The sequence below is a fragment of the Pocillopora damicornis genome, chromosome 1 (genome assembly GCF_964200805.1).
Source record: "Pocillopora damicornis chromosome 1, jaPocDami1.2, whole genome shotgun sequence".
Taxonomy (NCBI): Eukaryota; Metazoa; Cnidaria; class Anthozoa; order Scleractinia; family Pocilloporidae; genus Pocillopora; species Pocillopora damicornis.
The window spans coordinates 8,934,762-8,955,078 of record NC_142670.1 but is presented as its reverse complement, the minus strand read 5'-3'; the positions used below and the strand labels follow the sequence as shown (position 1 = coordinate 8,955,078).

The window sequence follows — 20,317 nt, the reverse complement described above, 5'->3', positions numbered from 1 at the left end:
GAGGCTTAAAGCGCGTTGCCCTATCGCATTTGAACGCAGTGGAGAGAAAAGCACTTGCGCATTCCAGAGTGTTCTTCTGTGTACCTTCTTCCGCCTAAATCGCATGCTTCCTTATCAATGTTGAGTTATAAATAGGTATGACATAGTTTAGACTGTTGTAAACCAAGTCGGGCATATTTATATTATCGTCTCCTTCTCTCAATTGTTGACATTCCTCTTCAATGCTTGCCTCTCAGTTATAGTTATACTTGAAAACAAGGCCTATGGAAATATTCCTCATTTCTATCGCTGAGCATTTTTCCTATAAATCGTGTACTCTGTGTAGATGTTCTTTAATAGCTGTTAAACTAAGTTTTTTAATAAAGCTCGAATATAACGCGCGCTTTAATTGCGAAAAAAAGATTAAAAATGGGCAAATGTAACTGATCCAAAAAGGATCCAATCACTAAGTTTTTTTCTGGTTTTTACAAATTAGTTGTTTATTTATTCAAACATTTACGTATTCATCTATTTATTCATTAAGCAAGAACTTTGAATTTCCGCTTTAGCTACTATTACTATTAGTATCATTTGTTACGGTACAATTAAACCAACAGAAAGAACAATATTAAACAACTTGAAATATTCTTACCAAGAAGCGACTGTTAAAGGAAGTACAGTATTTATACTAAATAAACTTTATTAAGCGCATTAAAAACCATCTCTTAGCTCAACCCACTGACAAAATCTCACAGTTGTCTCCAAAGTTCCTTGAAATTATATCAACAATCTTCAAAGTAGTTCTCTCTGTAGTCTTATTCGGAGGGCAGCCCTCATCAGACTGAGCCATAAGAAATTAAAATTTTTAGATTGGTTTATTTCGATGAATTTTGCTTGCAAATATACGATCGCTCAGAAAATAAACTTATAACTTATAATCATGAAGAAGATAGGTGACATTTACAGTTGCATGAGTGCTTAAACAATTATAAACACAATGACCTTAACCTGCATGTCGTACCTCAGACCGATCGCAACCGACTAATCGCTGTTAACTAAATGATTGCACTAAGTAATTGACTGTTATTTCTAGTTGGCTAGATCCAGTTACTTGAGTTAAGTGCGATTTGGATTCAAATTCAGCACAATCTCACTTGTTTGACCTGTGAGCACTTCCTTGTGGCGTTGTCCTTTATTGAAGATGGAAAAACGATGTTCATCTTTCTTTTGAATCTTTCTTTGATCTGCACATAGACGAGCAACATAAATATTGGTTCTGAGCACACACACATTTATTGAAAGACTACAACTTGATGATATGCAGTTAGTATAGAAACACCTTACTTTTTTTTCTTACCTGATTGTTTCGCATGCAGTGTAAAGCGAAAATTAGGAAACCCTGCAGGATAAGCATGATTTCAGATCATTCCTTTTTAACATATTTAAAAAAATAGGGAAATATCTATTTAGATGCAAATGAAGAGATATTTAGGAAGAATTGAAGAAATAAAGAAGAAATCTGTTTTATTCAGCATAGTTAACAGCTTTTTGTTTTAATAATTCCAATAAATATCATGTAACCATTGTAATGGTGTCTCGCTTGGTTCAAAAATTCAATCGAGATTTATATAATCAAGATTGGATGATTTTTGAGAGTAACCATTGAACATTCACCTGAGTAGAGTTAAGTATGGTGAAGATGTAGGCAAAAGCTTTATGCACAGGCAAAAGGAGACCAAATAACCACGTGATACCCAGCAGGGGATTTATCACCACGCATGCTTTGATGCCAAGTCTAGGAGTTAAAAACAAAGAAAGAAAAGACATTCTTTTATTTTAATTTGACGAATAATTTTCACTGTTAGATATGGGAATGCCTTCCTGATTAAGGAATGGGGAAGTTAGGCGATTATCGCCTTACAGGAGCACATGGCAATCTCGTCCACTATTTTGTTTTAGTTTTATGTTGCAGGTCTTACCGTACTTGCTGAAAATTGTTGTCTTCCGCTGTTGGCTGCACCAAATTGATCATTTCCTTTATAACGCTTACAAGTATCAAGATGTTGAGCTAAAAATACGATAGGAAAAAATTGATTGTTTAGATATGATTGTCGAAAAAGCAAGAAAGGATCCTTGCCAAAGACGTCATTAGTTTGGTAAGGAGAGTGGAATGAAGAGTCATTTACAGGGAACAGAACTCCCAGCCAGGGGACCTAAATTATGAGCTTCAATCCTTTGACAATAGGCTGAAGAAATTGCAAACAAAAGTGTCTAAACTGAATGAACCGTACCAAGTGAAGCCTCATGTTAAATTATATAAATTCAATATCTCCTACTCTCCCTGCTATTTTATCTTTGTTAAAGTCTTTTTTAATTAATGTGAAACAGTGTGAGAACATTAATATGGAGGCAGTGAGGATTTTTTTTTACGCTATAAAGTAAAAGTTGGAGAATTTATGAAGCTATTTTATGCCTGTGAAGACATTGTCTCAAAGGTTTTTCTCGCTATTGAAGGCCGTCAGTAGGTTAAAATTGATAACCATCCCCTTAAACAGCAGCTCCGTCCAAAGTTTTTCGTGAGTAAATAGCAAAAGATAAATGGTAAATATTGTGTGATCATATCATAAATACTTATCCCTTTAACTCCCAAGATCTGATTAGTAATTCTCCCCTATAGCTGCTACAAATATTTTTAAAAATAGTTATGAGAATTTGGTGTTAGATCAAGGCAACAACTTTTACCTGATAAGTTTACATATTCTCATTTCCTGTTTCCTGTATAATGTAAGGCTATTACAGAGAGATGTTTCATGTTGATCACTCCTGGGAGTTAAAGGTTTAATTCGCTTTTTAAAGAGCAGAGGAAAAGGTCTTTTGGCAGCAATTAGTCCAAGTATACCAATCATAATCACCAACACTAATCATAAACTCACAACTTCAATGAAAGTCACAAATGCGACGAATATCCAGGTCAGGTTGTTAGTCGAGGAAAGCCAGCAACTAAACTCGAAGAATTGAAAGGCAGGAAAGAAAGACAAACTTTTAACAAATGAAATGATACTGATTTAAAACTATACACAAAAACACAAAAGAAAGAATGTAATGAAATGAAGTAAAAGAAGGAACTGTTGAATTTTTCCTCACTATTTATCACTCGTATAGCTTTGTAATCCTTCTTTCCCAGCTGCGATGCCAAGTGAAATGGCCACCATGATCACTGGAAGACCTACCCATAGAGAAAGAAAGAAAATACAAACACTGCAATGGATGACAACACCGGTTTTGGCGATCCGAAAGCACTGATGCATGGTTATAGTTACCTGTGCATGTTGTAAAATAATAAACTTACCCCATGAGAGGACGTGATACATGTGCATCTTGGCGTTGATATTATAAACTTTCACAATGAAGAGGTAGAGATAAATTGCCTCGATCAGCATCCAACAGAAAGCGGCCATCAAGAAATTCTGCATCAGAGCTGCTATTGTAACACAAGCAGCCTGTGAAGAGAAATATTTTTTCGTATTCTTATCGCGCTCCTTTAGATTAGATATTTTTGGTGCAAATAGTAGATTCATTCTATGGATATGAAAGAGAGGCCACTAACTTTGTTTTCTGTTGCGTTTATTCCCGCGAGGAAGATGATCTGTCCAGCTCCAAGGGACATAGAAACACTCAGTCGAATTTGAGAGAGAGGTTGACGAACATCTCTGATGAAATAATAGGTAAGTACAGCAAGAACCACAAAATTTAATCAAAAGGTACAGCAAAATGTGGCTAAAGATATCAACTAAATCTTGACAGCAAAGGAAAAAAAAAGACAGTGAAGAGCTCTAGAAAGGACCAAAAAAAGAAAGCATTTCGAGGAAAATGGCTAAACCCTAAACAATTCATGAACCGTGAAACCATGAGCATTTCAAGCGCTCTTAATGGGGCATGAAATCTACTTTGAATTTGTGAGTTATTCGGCAGACATGTATTTTATTATTGGCATGGAGATTTGCATTGAGATCTCTTTTCTCTCTAGCCTAGTTGAGGGGAGATGAGAATCTACGTCATCAATATTCAGGTACATTACATACGTAAGGCAATAATAAAGTATTAATGTTAAAAGTATCCCGACGATGGAAAGGCTCAGTCCCACGTAGGTGATAACTTTCAGGACTGTTTCGTCCTCCTTGGTGAGCTATTTCAAAAGAGAAAAAAAATTAAAGGAGAACATTGAGGTAGTTAATTGAGCCCATAAAATGAAAGAGTAAGGCAAAAATTATTTGATTACCTTTAAGCTACCGTCGTAGTCCATTAAGACGGCAAAATGCGTCAAATGATTGCAGCTGCAAACTGTTTCTTCTGAGTTACTTTTTGATTTAACTACATGGCATCCTTCCTCTGAAAATCCCTCAGACCTGAAAAATTAAATTAACAAAGCACACAAAATAATTCATCGTCTAGGGAAGAGGTGATGTTTGACAATTTGCGCTAGGTTTTTCCTCCATTGTAGTTTTCGCAGCGAGAACATTTGAGTCAGTCTTCCTCTCTCTAAAAACGACATGTTAGCCTAATTTTATTTAATTTTATTTTAGAACGAAGAAATACTAAAGAGGTATTTTGTACCTTTTGCTGAGGCCACTCCAAAACATGCAGCGCTTCTCTGCTGTCAAAACCTGAAAATAGATTTTATCTAGTCAGAATGAATCATAATAGCGCGTAGCAACTAATTTTAATGTTACCTTTAGATTTTTGAACTTAAGGATGACATTTTCGGCCAATTTATCAGGCTTGGGGTCCATAGTTACGGCCATTATCCTGGAGTTGATATACCTATGAAGAAATTATATTTGAAAATGAACCAAAATCGAGGAATCAACAAACATATACTCTTGCTAGATTCAAGCGAGTTTTTTTATGAAGATGGAATTGTCTGAGACAGACAGGAAGACTTGGAACCCTATCTGAGGTTTTTGAAGGTTTCTAAGCTCAGTTTGGTTGAACTTTAATCTTATGTTTCCATATTATGTGTTTTGGGGGGTAAGCGACATAGAAGGAGACGAAAATATCTTGACCTTTTGTTGACTGTTTCATTCCTGATGGGTTGGTCCGTCAGAAGTCGGTCATGCAGATCCTTGTACACAAAAGCCACTACCAATGATCCTTAAAACCCCCCCCAAGAATCAACAAAAAATGAGTTAGAAAAAACAAAAACACAAAATTCAAATTTTTATCAGGCCCTGAGGTATGTGACTTTAGAAGGAAGGCAAAGAATTCAAGAAAATAGACTATGTAAACTAATGAAGCGCATTTTTATGGGGCTTTATTTCAATACAGGAATTCAGATTAGAGAAACTAAGGTAATTAAAAGTTGTAAAGTTAACACGCTGGTTAATACGAATCATTTTCCTCAAAATTTGAAGAAGCGATATCGATTGTCGCTTGCCATCGTTGTTCATCAAAGTGGAAGAAACTCGCATTCTGGCGATAGGCTTTTTGAATTGCCAAAACTGTCAGAAAAACAACTCAATGACAAATATAAGCACTCACGGTGAAATTAACGATAGCACGTGTACAAAACATGAGTTTTGCGAAGTACACAAAATGTTTTATAATCTTAGTGAGTGAACGTGTACCGTTTGTACTTTATTTGCCCCTCAGCGAATATTCGACGGATTCAATCACTTTAAAAATGATTTTTTATGTAAAACTGATTAAAAAGTATGGTGAAACAGAGAATTAACTCTGAAGTGTAAATTAAAGTGCTATTTAAACCCATGAATAACCCACAGGGCGTTAGCCCTAATAAAGGGAAACAGGGAACCACACGAGGCAAAGAAAAAATCTTTTGACCTCGGTGGGAATAGAACCCACGACCTCCGGATTAGATCTACCGTTACTCTGCCGACTGAGCTACGAGGTCGCACAGAGAAAGTCGGGGACGATTTAGGATGGTGAATCGCGGCGAAGAGAAAGTAAGGGTACATATGAATGTTGTGCCGCGTAGCACTGGGAACACAAATGGTGAAACAGAGAATTAACTCTGAAGTGTAAATTAAAGTGCTATTTAAACCCATGAATAACCCACAGGGCGTTAGCCCTAATAAAGGGAAACAGGGAACCACACGAGGCAAAGAAAAAATCTTTTGACCTCGGTGGGAATCGAGGGTTCGAGGGTCGTGGGTTCGATTCCCACCGAGGTCAAAAGATTTTTTCTTTGCCTCGTGTGGTTCCCTGTTTCCCTTTCTTAGGGCTAACGCCCTGTGGGTTATTCATGGGTTTAAATAGCACTTTAATTTACACTTCAGAGTTAATTCTCTGTTTCACCATTTGTGTTCCCAGTGCTACGCGGCACAACATTCATATGATTAAAAAGTATGTAGTACTGCACGGACTAAAATTGTGAAAACTCATTTCGTTGCTCGAAGCGTTTTGTCGGAGAACAATAGAGTTCATTAGAGAGTTTTTATGAGTACGGTTAAAAATCTTGCATATATATGCATCGCAGACGATGTGCTTATTTTGAGCTCAATGCATAGTATGAAGTAAGGGGACATTATTTGTAAGATTTGACAATTTCAGTAAGTAAAGTGTTACTCGCCAATCTGTAAACAGAGCAAGACGAAGGGTTTCAGAATTTTGAAGGATTCCTATTCTCTCTTGTTGATTTCAAACCACCTTTTATTTCCTTCTTCACCGCAAAAAGTCAAAGTTAAAAAAACGAGCAGATGAACCAATGACATCCAACAATAAAGTTTCTAATAATTTTGGTCTATAACTGAGATTTATCTTGGAAACTATGCTACTCAGTCGGTCAGTCAGCAAATCAGTAAGTAACAGAGCAATATATTTTGAAACTAAACAGGATTGAAGGCTGCCACCTCACCCATTTTTGGGAAAACGATCCTTTCTGAAGGCCTCATTCCACTCAGGTGTTGCTTGCCAAAATTAATAGCAAATTTCTCGACGGCCTCTGCCACCTCAAAGATGGATTTTCTTAGTGTCTTAACCTCTTCCATGCTGACCTTGCCTTTTGCGACTTTCTTGAGATTTATGGTGAAATCTTCAAACACACCTACAGCCTCCTATAATTACGTAAATATTCCCAGGTCATTAACTAGCCAGTCTCATATACAAAATTTAACACAAAGCAGGAGGCCCCAGATGGTGTCCAGGGTATTCCCCATCAAAATAACTCTTTTAGGGTCGTGGGTTACTTTTTAAGCCTCACCATTTTCACCCTGTATGGCTTGAATGGTGGTTTATCTTAAATTTCAGATATTAACTTTTTTATGGTGTAAATAGATATATCAGGGTTAAAAGCCTTCAAGTTATGAAAATTGCATACCTGTATGGAAATCTTTCTGGTAACATTTATTCCGGATAATTTTGACACATAGTAATTTGCCTGGAATAATAAAAAAAAAAAAAAAACAATTGTCTGTCACATTAATGGACCGAGAAGATCTCGAAAAGTGACATGCAAAGAAACGCTAAAGGATTATTCAGAACACAAACCAAATGATCAACTGTCCTAAACAACAATGACGATGGTGCTGTTAGCGATGGCGATGGCGATGGTGATGGCGATGGCGATGGCGATGCTGATCCTAATGCCGATGATAATAGAGATGACGATGGCGATGACAATAGAGATAGCGATGGCGATGCTGATGGCGATGCTAATGATGATGCTTAAGATGGATGAGATTGTAAATCTTCGATTAGAATGAGATATTAATTGAGCGCTTTTGCCGTTTTACGGCTTACCTCTTAACACGTGTTTGTATATTTTTCAAAATAATAGGGTAGCGAATGACAGGAAACACAGAGGGCGTAAAGGTTCAAAACTTCAAGCTTGTTATCATCGCCCAATTTACAAAACTTGGATGAAACGGATATTTTATAATAAGTAGACGCTAGCGAGGATCCTTTTGGTTTTCTTCAACATAGGTTTTACAAATGCGTATAAACACCATACGTGATGCGCCACTGCTACGAAGTCCTTCACCCTAAGTGTGCTATGCAAATGGAACTATTGGAATACACTACAAAATACCTCGAACATCCCCATTGTTAACACTGCTATGAAAGGAAAAGACTAACAAGCAATGGTTTTCGTTAATTGATACCGAAGATAGGTAAGTGGTTTACTTCTTAGCCATTGGCTTTATGGAGATACAATTACATGCAAGAAAAACTTTTAACATAAAGCTGGAAAAGTGCGAGAAATGAGATGAAACATTACAAATGTCAAACTTTATATACGACCTACAAGAAAAAATGCAATTAACGTCATAGCAGCTCACGTGCTTACACACTGATCGGAAAATATTAACATTCTCTGTCACTGTCCCTACAGTTTAGTTCCACCGAATGTAAGAACATTTCCATCAACCTTCAAAGTCCGATCAGAACATTCTACACAATTGCATTACATGAACACGTGGCACTTTTCCATGCGCTTAAATTGTATTCTACCGATCAATTTTCATTTTGCCTCATTAGGCCTGACTCCATCATGTGCCATTTCCTTGTAAACAACCTGCGTAATAGATTTTGCTCACCGTGGAGTCTCTATGGCTCAGTGGTAGTGCATCGGAGCGCGGAATCCGAAGGTCTGAGGTTCGATTCCTCATGGGACTCAGAATTTTTTTCTTTGTCCCACGCTCGTGACAAGACGAATCCATCTTTCTCTCATCTGCATTTTAGCCCTTATTCGAACCGCACCATCCAACACCACTCAAAAAATTCAGACGGAAATAAATGTTACTGAGAGTAAATTTTCAACTCAGTTCTCCCGTGTATTGACTTTTTCTACGAACAAAAGTCCCTTTCAGTTACCTCGGACTTAATCCCATCGCATGTTAATTTAGGGGGCAAATGCCAGAGAGGTAACAACCAATCAAGGAGCCCTCTTTGAAACACTGCAATCATTTTTTCTTGTTCAATGTATCTTCACTTATTCTAGATCGCAATGTATCCTTGGTAAGGGTCTATTGGAGATAAAATAGAGCTTCATTTTGCTTTTCGTGGTAAAATTACGTGGAATTTTATTTTGAGGCATCTAATTGTAGACGAGTAATGTTGATTTTCACTCTATCAGAGGAACGGCTGTAAGGGTACAACAGCCGTGTAGGAAAAAAAAAAACAGTAAGCGTAGCACCGATGCATTTTATTTTCGCTCAGAAGTTTTTTTGATAGAAGAGAAAATTGACCATAAAATACCTGTGTGAGTTCAGATAAATTAGGGATTTTTTTTTCTTTCTCTTGAGGTGAAGTAATGCGATGATTTCGTTATTTTAAAAGTTGTGCTCGTTTTCTGTTATAAAACTGAAAACGTTAGGAAAACAAAGTGTCCCATCTCAACCCTCCGCCCCAAAATAACGAATCTTATGTGCTATGTATGCCTATGTTTATTTTATTTTAGTAGGCAGAACATCCATTAAATTCCAACCCAGTGTTGACGAAAAAAATATCTACACGCTCTGGTGACATACGAGAACTGAGGTAGCCCTTACTATCCTCGCTGTAGAGTAGTGGTTGTTAGGTTGATCGAAATGTTTGCCTTATTCGAATTAATAGCAGGATGGTCAGATTCTTATGTTCACTGCACTTTTTGCATTGCATTTAATTTAGCCCCTACAACTTTACAGTTCAAAGGATCGGTTCTCGAAATAGAATACAATAAAAATAAAAATTGATTCCTTCTGCGAAGAAAAAATAAGTCTCGAAGTCTTTTGATTTGTTTTATAAAACGACAGTTGGCACGTATCTTTATCGACTGAGTCACTAGCTTTTCACAAAAGATAACACTCTTCACATCATCACGTGTTGCTATCTAACAAAGCGGTCGGATCGCTGATTCTTTGCAGTTGGTATTCACCACCATTTCATTCAATCGAAAGGATAAATTAACTACGTGAAAATTAGCGACAATTGAAAGTTTCACAATTGTTGTTACTCGTAATGGTAATAGTAATAGAACCATTTAAAACTTTCCTCTGCTCGCAAGGTTAAAAGTTAGACATGTATATCGTGAAACCGTTCATTAAAATGTAAGTGTAAACTTGATCCCGACTGTCAGAGGGTTTATAAAAATGATGTCGTGAGTATCGCAAACGTCCCCAAAGAATGTTTTTGTTACGCCTAAGCGCTTCTGATGCCTTTTAGTTTACTCAAAATAATAATAATAATAATAAGAAGAAGAAGAAGAAGAAGAATAAGAAGAAGAATAAGAATAAGAAAACAAAAAGGGAAAAAATAAAACAAAACAAAACGAACTAAAAGAAAAACTTACCCTTGGAAATCTCACAAATATAAGCGTGCCAGTTCCCCCAAGCTGTGCTACCAAACACACCCGGTTTGCCATTACTGGACCGCTTGTACATGATGGCCTTTTCGTGTTCACCACTTGGCTCCCGTTTTCCCCATTTGTAAATAGTCAGCGGTCTTTCACTCACCCAGGTCCAATTCCCGGCTTTTTTTGTTAAACCAATACTCCATGTACTTATATAGTACTTAGTATTTCGCCTTTGAATCTCTTCATTAATGAACTTCCATTCCTCTTCGGTTTCAATGGATACTAGGTCCCCTCCTTGGTTTTGGCAGGTTTCTCTGTTAAAGAGCCAGGACCGTCCATTCACCGAAATTATGTACCAAGAGTTCTTAAAAGTTATGTTTGAGCATTCTACAAAATGATAAAAGCGGAAACAAAAATACCAATTATTATAAACAAAGTAATAATAACAATGACTAAGACATAAAAAGACTATGATCACAATCACAATAAAGGAGGAGAAAATGAGAAAGAAAATGTTATTTTTTTTCATTTTCTTTTTCATTCCTTTTTTTTTTTTAATTTAACATCTGCAGTTTATGTTTGATCAGTGTCAATTAATACAGTACGTCTTTCTTCACTACGGCGTCCACCATCTCTGCTTTCCTTTATGAACTTCAGCTAAAAGTATCTGTGAGTTCGTGTAATTTTAATAGTTGAATTTTTGGATATTAATTAGTTCCTTGTTCCTCCCCCATCTGAACAGACTTAAAAAACGTAAAATTAAATGTGAATGTAAGTTTTCATAAATGTGCAACTGGAGATACGTAGTTCACCGTATACAGTTGCTATGGGAAAGTTTATCAAAAAAACAAAACAGAACAAAAATTTAAAGGGCAGGCGACAAACTCAAAAGATTATCTTGGTGGCGGTAATCAACATGGACATAAAAAGGTAAAGATAAACTAATTAAGGTTACTTTGTGCTTTTCGTCCGATTTGATTGCAGTTTCGAATTAAAAGTCAATTTTGTAATAAAAATAGGTTCAAACCCGTGGTGCCTCGTCCTTAAAGTGACATTTTCTTAGAATTCCCTGAAATCCTGAGGTCGTCTAACTATGACCTGAAAGCTACCCACAATATCTCTCAAGGTCACCGCTTGCACTTCTGACACGCTTTTTCCCGAAAATTTTCCCGAAAGAACTGTATTTATTAGTTGTTTTTCTGAACGGTAACGAATCATGCAATCTTTTTGTTCTTAATGCCGTCCGAATTTTCCTATCTCTGCCTAGCGGCACGATAACGTTTGCTCGAGTCGCTAGCTACAACCCTAACTTCGTTGTCATTTTTCATAAATGTATGTCGTTTGCCAGCTGAGCAGTATTTTAAAGCAAATCATTTTAAAGCAAATCAAGCTGATTAATAACTTATTAATCCTCTCCTTCTCTCTCTCAAGTCACTGTGGCAGCCGGCAAAAAGAATGGTAAAATGATTTTTTGGTAACACGTTTGTCATTAGATGGGTTGACGCGCGGCCTGAAAACCGTTTGTAAGTAACCTTGACCTTCACTAGAAGTAACTCAGGAAGTTAGAACGTGAGGTGTTTGTTTAAAATTGAATTAATCAATGGAATTTTCAATCATTTAATATCTGAATTCTTTCAAACAATTTGTTCATTAAAAAACAGAAAGCGAAGTCTTCATTCTATACTTTAAATACGCTTTTGGTAAGTCTTTGCAAGTCTCCTCAAATTAGACATTTGTACCGTAAACTTCATAACAGTAAACGAAGGAATTCAACGAGAAAAAACCGCATTCAAATTCCCTAATAATTGTACCAAATAAACGAGCAAACCCCCACAATCTCGAAACAGATTTAAATTTACTTACAATTACTTTCCATTCATTGACTGAACAGAGCTATACTTCATTCATGAATGGATAGTCGATGGAAATGCGTAATACTTTCCGTAAGATCATTGACTGTTTTTAAAGAAAAAAAAAATCGTGACAGACATTGAACTTAAGTTTGTTTGCCAAACCAGTGCCGTTGAAGTTGTTGTTGCTATTGCTTTTTTGTTTGTTTGTTTTTTGTTTGTTTGTTTGTTTGTTTTTTTTTTTAACGTCCATGTGCTTTTGTTTCTCACGCGCTCTGTCATCGTAAATTGCGCACTCTGTCTTCAGTACCGGTACTCAAGACCTTGAGCAAACATACTTCGATGTGTTATGTTTAAGAGAACATGTATTCACTCACCGACGTCAGTGAACACGCCTTGTAACTTGTGGCAAGGGAAAATTCCGTTGGTTAGATTATCCCAATCTCAGCGCGCTCGACAAAAAATTTTTGTGCAAAATTGTGTACAATTTCGATCGCTGTTTTTTCCAACTGCAGGTGATGCAAAAGAGGACAATTTTAGAGAGATCATTTTTTTTTTTTTTTGACATATGTCCCAGATTTTTTTCATGGGCATTATGTTCAACCAATAATGCGCGGTTAAAAGTTCATTCGTCGCTCACACGTACAAGTTAGGTGAGCCGAGCATATTATGTGAACAACATTTTTACTTTTAAGAAGGAAGATAAATTTTCCTTACACAAGTGCAAAACTGTAATGTTTCAGCACATAATCTACTTTATGGTTGGAATGTGATCTTACCTCCGGGTATCTCGCAAATGAAGGCGTTTTTATCACCCCAAGAGATACTATTAAATAGGCCTCTGTTCTTGGATATTTCCGCTCTATCGTCTCTATCATCTAACTGAGAATCTCGCCATTTCGAAATATTCAGTTGTTCTCCACTCTCCCAAGTCCAAACTCCGCCCATCTTCCCTAAACCAATGTGCCACGCGCTAGTATTCCAGGTACCACGCTTTTGAATCTCCTGATTTATAAACTGCCATTCTTCTTCAGTTTCGATGGAGACTAAGTAACCTCCCTGGAGATAACAGACATTCGCGTTCTTATACCAATATCTTCCGCTTTTCGAAAATATGTAGGAGGAGTTTTTGAAACAGGTTGCTTGGCACTCTATAAAAAAATTATAAAGGAATAAATAAACGAAGAAAATGTATACTTATTGTAACAATAGTGATAATTCTGATGATGGCATGGAGACAAAAAAAAAAATAAATAAAGGAAAAAATGTATGCTGATGATAACAATAGTAATAACGATAAAGATATGGAGAAGAAAAATAGCATTTATACCATGAATGATAAAAAAGAAATGGGCATCAAAACCCTCTTCGTCACCGAAGGAAAAATTAGAATTAGGCAAGGTTTTAAAAGCGGAAATTGGGGAAATTAGGGTAATAGCACCGTTAATCTTTGACCTTATTGTTTTGCTTACCAACTAACGTTTTTAATCGCAAAACGATGTCATTGCAGCAGGAAGTCTATAACTAATCATTTTGATAATTCAGTCAGATCCTTTCTTTTCACGTCATTTTAAGATACATAAATATTAAATTGTAATTACACTTCCTCACCTGTTCCTGGCAATTTCATTATCAAATGAAGGATGACTGTAGAAGAGAAAATGGGAAAATAATTTTACTGTTATGTCGATTGTAACATTTGAAACAACAAAAGGGTTTCTTAAATTTCAAGTTAGACCAGTACTAGAGCATTTTATTCGCTACATGCACCTTAAAATCTACCCATGGCTTTTTTACCTTCCCTAAGGAGCTAACTGAGGAATTGAAAGAAAAAAGTGCAGTATCTCCGCAACCAGCTGAACAAAACTTGTTACCTATCGGACGTCAAGATAGATAGATTAAAAAAAATACAGAATAAAAAAACAACAACCAAAAAAATCAGCAAGGAACTAACAAACATATTTATCTGATAACGTTACCTTCTATATACACGAAAACAAAATCTCGAACAGCGTTAAGGTATTTTTAGTTTTTATTATTAAATTTTTTTTTTCATCATAATGGTTCCGCAGGTTGCGCTGGTTCTCGGTTCTAAGGTTCCGCAGTCTGCTGATATTCAATTTATTACCACCCCATAATGTTCTTGTTTGTTTTTCCTTTTTTTACACTCAGGCAATTGCGGGAGATCCATTTCGAAAACGGAACCCTCACCGGGTTTTGCGGATGGTATGTTGGGGAGTTCGAAAACCGAATTTCAAGGCAAACCGTATGGTTTACATTCTCTACTATCGCGTAGTTACAAAGCATTTTTTTTCTTTGTGCTTCCAAAGCTCTGCTAATAATTCACGCCTTTAAGTGACCACATGCCAAATTATGTCAATACTAAATAGTTCGCAATGCCGACCACTAATAGAAACACAGAAGTGTCCCGCGTTGTCTCGGGAAACTCGCAGCAAAAACATATTTTGCGGGTAATAGTCGCCCGTACCAGACGGTATTTAAATAATCTGCTGGCCGGCAATTTGGATTGAATTCGTTATTTTTATTTATTTATTTTTTTTAATTTTCAATTGTATTTATTTATTTTTTTTAGCTCAAAAGCTCGAGCATGCTGCGACAGAACTCGTTAATGGTTCCTGACCGTGTGCCCGTCGCTTCAACCACGAGCCCTTATCCGATTCGGTGAGTTTCTTCAACCATTCCTCATCGAGTTTCCTCGATACTTGTGCTTATAGCCAGGATTCTTTTTTAATTTCACCATAGGAATCTTCCCTTTTTTTTACCTTTCGCCATTCACAGTCTAGTTTTAAACGCAAACAATGTCACCCTGAACAAGCTTATTGACTGCAAAAATGACTCTCATCAAACGAAAAGGACTCGAATACAATTCTGCCCTTAAATTTATGAAGACTTGAGGTAAAATGTTAACTGACCGAACAGACCCTAGCTAAGAATGGGAAATTCCAAGTGATATTCCCATGTTGCTATTCTAGCGCTAATACAAGGAGTTTGATTGGTTTGCCGCCGTTACAGAAGAAGAAGCAAACTTTTTCCTTCAAAACGATCGAGCACTGTTAGCGAAAACTGAAAAATCGCAAAGGAAACGTTATAGACGCAAACACGTTTGTGACCAAGATGTTTGTAAAATAGCCTCCACCTGGGGCGAAAAATTGCACTTTATCTATTTCCTTAGAACCAATTTCGTTTCCTTGGGGTTGAAATATGACGGTAAAACAGTCCTTAAAAGATTACCTCGATCAAAGCAATTGCGGAAGAAGAAACCACAAAGAGGTGATCAAAACTTTGACGCGGTTCAAGATCGTTCCTCGCAGTTCTAATAGTAAATGAGCAACTAAGTAACATTCTTGGAGAGATGCAAATATTACGGCCTCTTACCTTTTTTTCTCTTCAATTTCTATGATGTTCCCTAACCTTTGAGGATTACTTTGTCATTTCTTTTTTTTTATTATCATTACAATCATTTAGAGGTCAAATATAAATTTATCATGTATTTCTAATTTTAAAAACGTTTGGTCCCCGGATAAGGATAACTGAGATAATTTTAGGAAACATGCGTACAAGTGCACTTTTGAGGCAATCAAGTTATTGTTTGTTTTAATATATCTGACGAGAAAAAGCGAAAAATTCTATAGTTCAGTCGAAGAAAAAATAAATAGCATGACAAAATGACATATAAATAATAAGAAGAATAAAATTTGGATGGAAAATACGAATTGCAAATCAATGTAGCCCAAGAGTACACAAAACACAAAAGCCAGTCCAAAATATGATCGATGACTTAATATCACAAGACTTTTTTTCGCTTTGGTGGGGTGGAATAAATTCCACGGAAGTGATATACGTACACACCGATATTACAAAATGTTAAGAAAAAGGGTTACTGAACACAAATGGCACCGCCGGGTTTAATTTTATCACAGTTTTTCCTTTTTTTTTTTAATTGTTTTAGCAGGACTGGAACGACTGATGCTTCATCGAACGACGAAACTCCAGTTAGCCAAAGATGGTAAGAACAAAGCTTTCAGTTCCTTTGATCTTTATGATCACGCGGACCGCACTTCATTTTCAAAACTTCGTAATTGTTTCGTACTGACTCATTGCTTTCAAATCATTCCGAATTGTGTCGTGGCAAAAACTGTATAAAAAAAAAAAATGTTCAAACTCGGCATTCAGCCAGTTGTTTTATGTGATAAAACTCAAGAGCAGACGTTGTCGAGTTCAATCGATTTGTTTTTAGAGAGATGAATACTTGCCACTTGACTTGCGTCTCTATGGCTTGAAGCGGCTGAGGGTTGCATGATGCCCCGATACCGACATATTGATATCCCATCATTTATTCCTTAATTCATTTTTTAATCCATTGTCTTCTTTGTTTCTAAAGTATAACCAAGAGAAGTAGTAAAGCTTGTACTTACTCAGCGCACAACGTAAAGACAGGGCTGTGGACATTTTGCTGGATTGAATCCCTCTCATCGCACCACCCATCAACTTACTCAATCAAAAGTTGCCGTTAGTGTATGTCGGCATCCTTATAATGGTCCGTGACTTGGTAAAATCACAAGAGCAGCCGATTTTAGTAAACGTTTTTTAAACTATTTTATAGGACGTGAGTGTAATAAACATCACATTCGACCGCTTTTGCTGACATAAGCCGCGAGAGTTCTATTTTTCCACTCGTAAACGGACCAATAAAACTAAAAGCTCTTTACACCAGATGCAGAATGCTGTTTTACTTAACAGATGCAAGTGACCCACGACACGAAAATAGCTTCATCAAGCTAAAGTTTTCTTAAGGTGGATATGAAAATGGGTGTTTGAAAAAATTGTAAACAACTCAAAACTAATGAGGGTCCACTTTTATAGGTAGTCGTTATTTGGGAAAAAATATTATGTCCATTATGCCATCTGTTCATCTACGTGCACCCGAACAGATATAACTGTCATCGATCCATCATGAGATAAGAGTGTGTGTTTTAGGCCCGCATAATATTGACTTCGAAGGCAGGAAGGATTCAGTAATATGTTCGGGCAAGTGTAAGAATGCAAATGAACTACAGAATTTCTCAAGTTGAAAAATACATATAAATATATATTCTCCGTTTAGTTAGATCACCTGCTCGATGTCAGTTTTACTGGGTCTTTGAAGTTGATCATCATCGATCCGTTAACGGATCAGAAAACGAAGTGCGGTCGGCGGGAAATAGTTGAGCCCTAAACCTGCATCATTTCCTTTTTCTCACTGTATAATTTCTCCTTTAGTGCACATTGTGTAATGACTGAGTTCATATCTTTGCAGAATGATTACGCTAAGTTGCCAAAGAAAAACCCTGCCTATTTTCTCAGCTACATGCGCGTGTGCTGAACACTAAATTCATATGTAAAGAGCGCTCGGCAAGCGCATGACGGCCTTAGAAAATTTACGTAGCGCGTGGTTCAACAAAAAAATTGGAATTTAAGCTAATGTCAGATATTAAATTACATTCTGCCCAATACAGGAGATTTTGATCGCAACATAATTCAACACGGAAGGAAAGGGAACCTTTAACAGGACTAAGTGATCCTGCGCGAGCTTTATTTTCAAGATCCCGATAAGCAAATCGGCTGTGCAATTTCCCTCCCTTCCGTTGCTTTTATTTCAACAATAAAGTGCTCCACCCTCTTCTTCCTGCGGACAAGATGTGTTAGGTGTGACGTAATTTCCCACTTTTGATGATCTATATATCTACACAGATGTTCTTATGTTAGACAAGAAGTGGGGCAAGAATTGCGAAAAAAAAAAAAAAGGAAAACACGCTATTATAATCGTTATTAAATAAAATTTGAACAAATTCCAACATTTCCAGCTATTATCTGGATCTGATATGTTGGCTCTGAGATATTATCTACTATGTAAAACTTAACTCAATAACATCGAGGATCAAAACACGCTAATTGCAGCTGTAGAAAAACCAATCAATTACATCGGAGCATCCTGCCATATGACAACACCCGAACAGAATGCATATGAAACGTTGCGATTCACATCATAAGTTACCACATCGTGGAACAAACGATACTACCTTACTATAATGAAAATCACTTTTTTAACCTGAAGTTCTGTTAACGTGAGAATAATAACGAATTGATAAATCATGTTTTTAAATAATGAAAACTTAATCAGGGATCTCGTTTAACGATAGTTGCTTTTAGGAATTAACAATTTTCCCAGCGGGAACTATTGCGGGTAGCCCATATGTAAGTCTGCACGAAATCATGTTTCCATCAAACACAGAAGCAAACAAATCGACGGGAACTTGCAACTGAAGTGAAACTGCACACGTGATGTTATAAATGCATGGTCGTAGGTGAATAGAGTTTATATCATCGTAACTCCTCAGGAATAAGATAGGACATGCACCCGCACTATGTTAAAATAGTGTTTGTACAATGCAACTGATCGTATTAAACATGTTCATAAAGTGATTACTCGTTAGAGCACTTGATAAATGTGCATTAAAAATGCTTATGTTTCGGATTGAAAAAAAATCAATCTTTCACAAATAACGTTTATATTGACTCGACAAAGTCATCAACACTAAAGTTGTTGAGCATTTTTGACAATTTTTCATCATGATGTACTTAGTCTGATTCCTGTTAGGACGCGCTCAAGGAAGCGAGACTATCTTCCCAAGTTTGTATACGCTAAAAATCACACCAATACCTCCCCACAAGAGGATAATAACAATTTGTTGTTAAAGTGACGAGTATCTTGTTAAAAGGATGGGGTTTGCATCTTGTGTTGGTTTGAGTCAGAACCAGCTGTTTATGGCTGATAAAGGTGGGAAAAATCTACTGTCATTCACGATATTGACATCTTGTCTTTCCATAAGAATTAGTTATTTTGGTCTTTTGCACCCGCTTAAGACTGTAGCAAAGCAAAAAAAAAAAAAAAAGACTTGAAGCAATTTTGTAAAAAACATTGATCAAACTGACCTTAATCAATTTCTACAGCATGGTGCAAGAGCGTCATTATCGTGCCAAGTAAAATGCATAGCCTAAGGTTTAAAATATTATGTGACACGTCAACGGGGAGTATTAAAATTTATCTTTCGATTCAATACGTATGCTAATTATCGCCTTTTATTCTTCCTCAGCCATTTAATAAAACGATTTTATAAGCAATGAAAAAAACGTCTTCTTTCAAACGGTATCGACTCTCTGGTGTCTATTTCCAGATCGTTCTTTCCATTCCACGCATCAAACTTTCACCATTGAAGACTTTATTTCTTGTTAACATAGCATCATCGAGAGCAAGGGAGGTTGGGAGAATTCATAAAATACTTCGTCTTGATATTCTAAGCAACCTGTGACGTGTGAACGCGTTGGCCACATCATGGAGTTTATACATAACTCGCCGGACTTTCTAAATCGAACCAAGAGAAAAGTACCAAAAAAGCTACGGCAGAAGAAGGAAAACTAAGCCTGCCAATTATCTCTCATTTGAGCAGCAGCCCGAGCGAGTACGCGAAAGGCCTCCAAGAGGTCTCTCATACTCGCGCCAGAACGGTCACGGGCATCTCGCTCGTTCCCAACGCTTGCCGGCTTAAGACCTGCGGGTTGCACCCATCAGTGCCGAAGAAATAATGAGTAATAATGAGCAATAATAAGCCTATATACCTCAACAATTGACGGACGCCCAGTTTTAGTCAATCCATAAATTGTTTTCCTCTTTATATACACTAATCGTAAAAGTTATTTAATCAGTCAATGAACTGATAGTGGTCGAAGACTTTAGAGGGGAGATCTTTTAAGAGGAAAACGAAAAACATGAAATTCTTTCCTTTTTTCCTATGGTTTGGTCAAAGTGAGATAAAAATCAATGTCAGCAAATACATTTTTCTACGGTTAGGTCAAAATAGGAGGGAAGTAGAAAAGCCGCATAATTTATTTTGTCTTGCAAAAAAATCATTTAGGACGGTTGAAAAATGTTTCCCTGCCAAAATAATGCCAAGTGTTGGAGACCATTTTTATGAACACCCCACTCCTCTCTTCTAAGTTGTATATTTATGTCTTCATACACAGAGAAAAAGCATATATAAGAAGATGCTGAAGGTGGCAAACGTTTCTCGACGCAAAATTTCTTTGTTTTTTTTTTTTTTAGGACGGTGATTTATGATTTATGATTTAAGGACGGTTC

At 36.7% G+C, this 20,317-nt stretch overlaps 2 protein-coding genes across 3 annotated transcripts; both read right to left on the bottom strand.

Moving 5' to 3' along the window:
* Positions 1 to 450: 450 nt before the first annotated feature.
* Positions 451 to 4,385, bottom strand: LOC149051832 (adhesion G protein-coupled receptor D1-like). Of its 2 annotated transcripts, XM_089187615.1 has the most exons (9): positions 4,259 to 4,385; positions 3,587 to 4,165; positions 3,329 to 3,479; positions 3,124 to 3,205; positions 2,913 to 2,979; positions 1,959 to 2,047; positions 1,654 to 1,774; positions 1,337 to 1,378; positions 451 to 1,223 (listed from the first exon to the last, which is right to left on the bottom strand). In XM_089187615.1, the coding sequence occupies exons 2-9, from the start codon at positions 3,644 to 3,646 to the stop codon at positions 1,119 to 1,121; spliced, it is 717 nt and encodes a 238-aa protein (XP_089043741.1). In that variant the 5' UTR covers positions 3,647 to 4,165; positions 4,259 to 4,385; the 3' UTR covers positions 451 to 1,118. The 2 variants fall into 2 exon arrangements, with proteins under 2 accessions (XP_089043741.1, XP_089043750.1); XM_089187624.1 differs by lacking the exon at positions 1,337 to 1,378 and having other exon boundaries at positions 3,587 to 4,349.
* A 2,250-nt stretch (positions 4,386 to 6,635) lies between these two features.
* Positions 6,636 to 14,420, bottom strand: LOC149051831 (uncharacterized). The gene is made up of 4 exons (XM_089187605.1): positions 12,900 to 14,420; positions 10,268 to 10,657; positions 7,316 to 7,661; positions 6,636 to 7,052 (listed from the first exon to the last, which is right to left on the bottom strand). Exons 1-3 carry the CDS (start codon positions 13,066 to 13,068, stop codon positions 7,417 to 7,419), a joined length of 804 nt encoding a protein of 267 aa, XP_089043731.1. The 5' UTR covers positions 13,069 to 14,420; the 3' UTR covers positions 6,636 to 7,052; positions 7,316 to 7,416.
* Between the last annotated feature and the right edge of the window lie 5,897 nt (positions 14,421 to 20,317).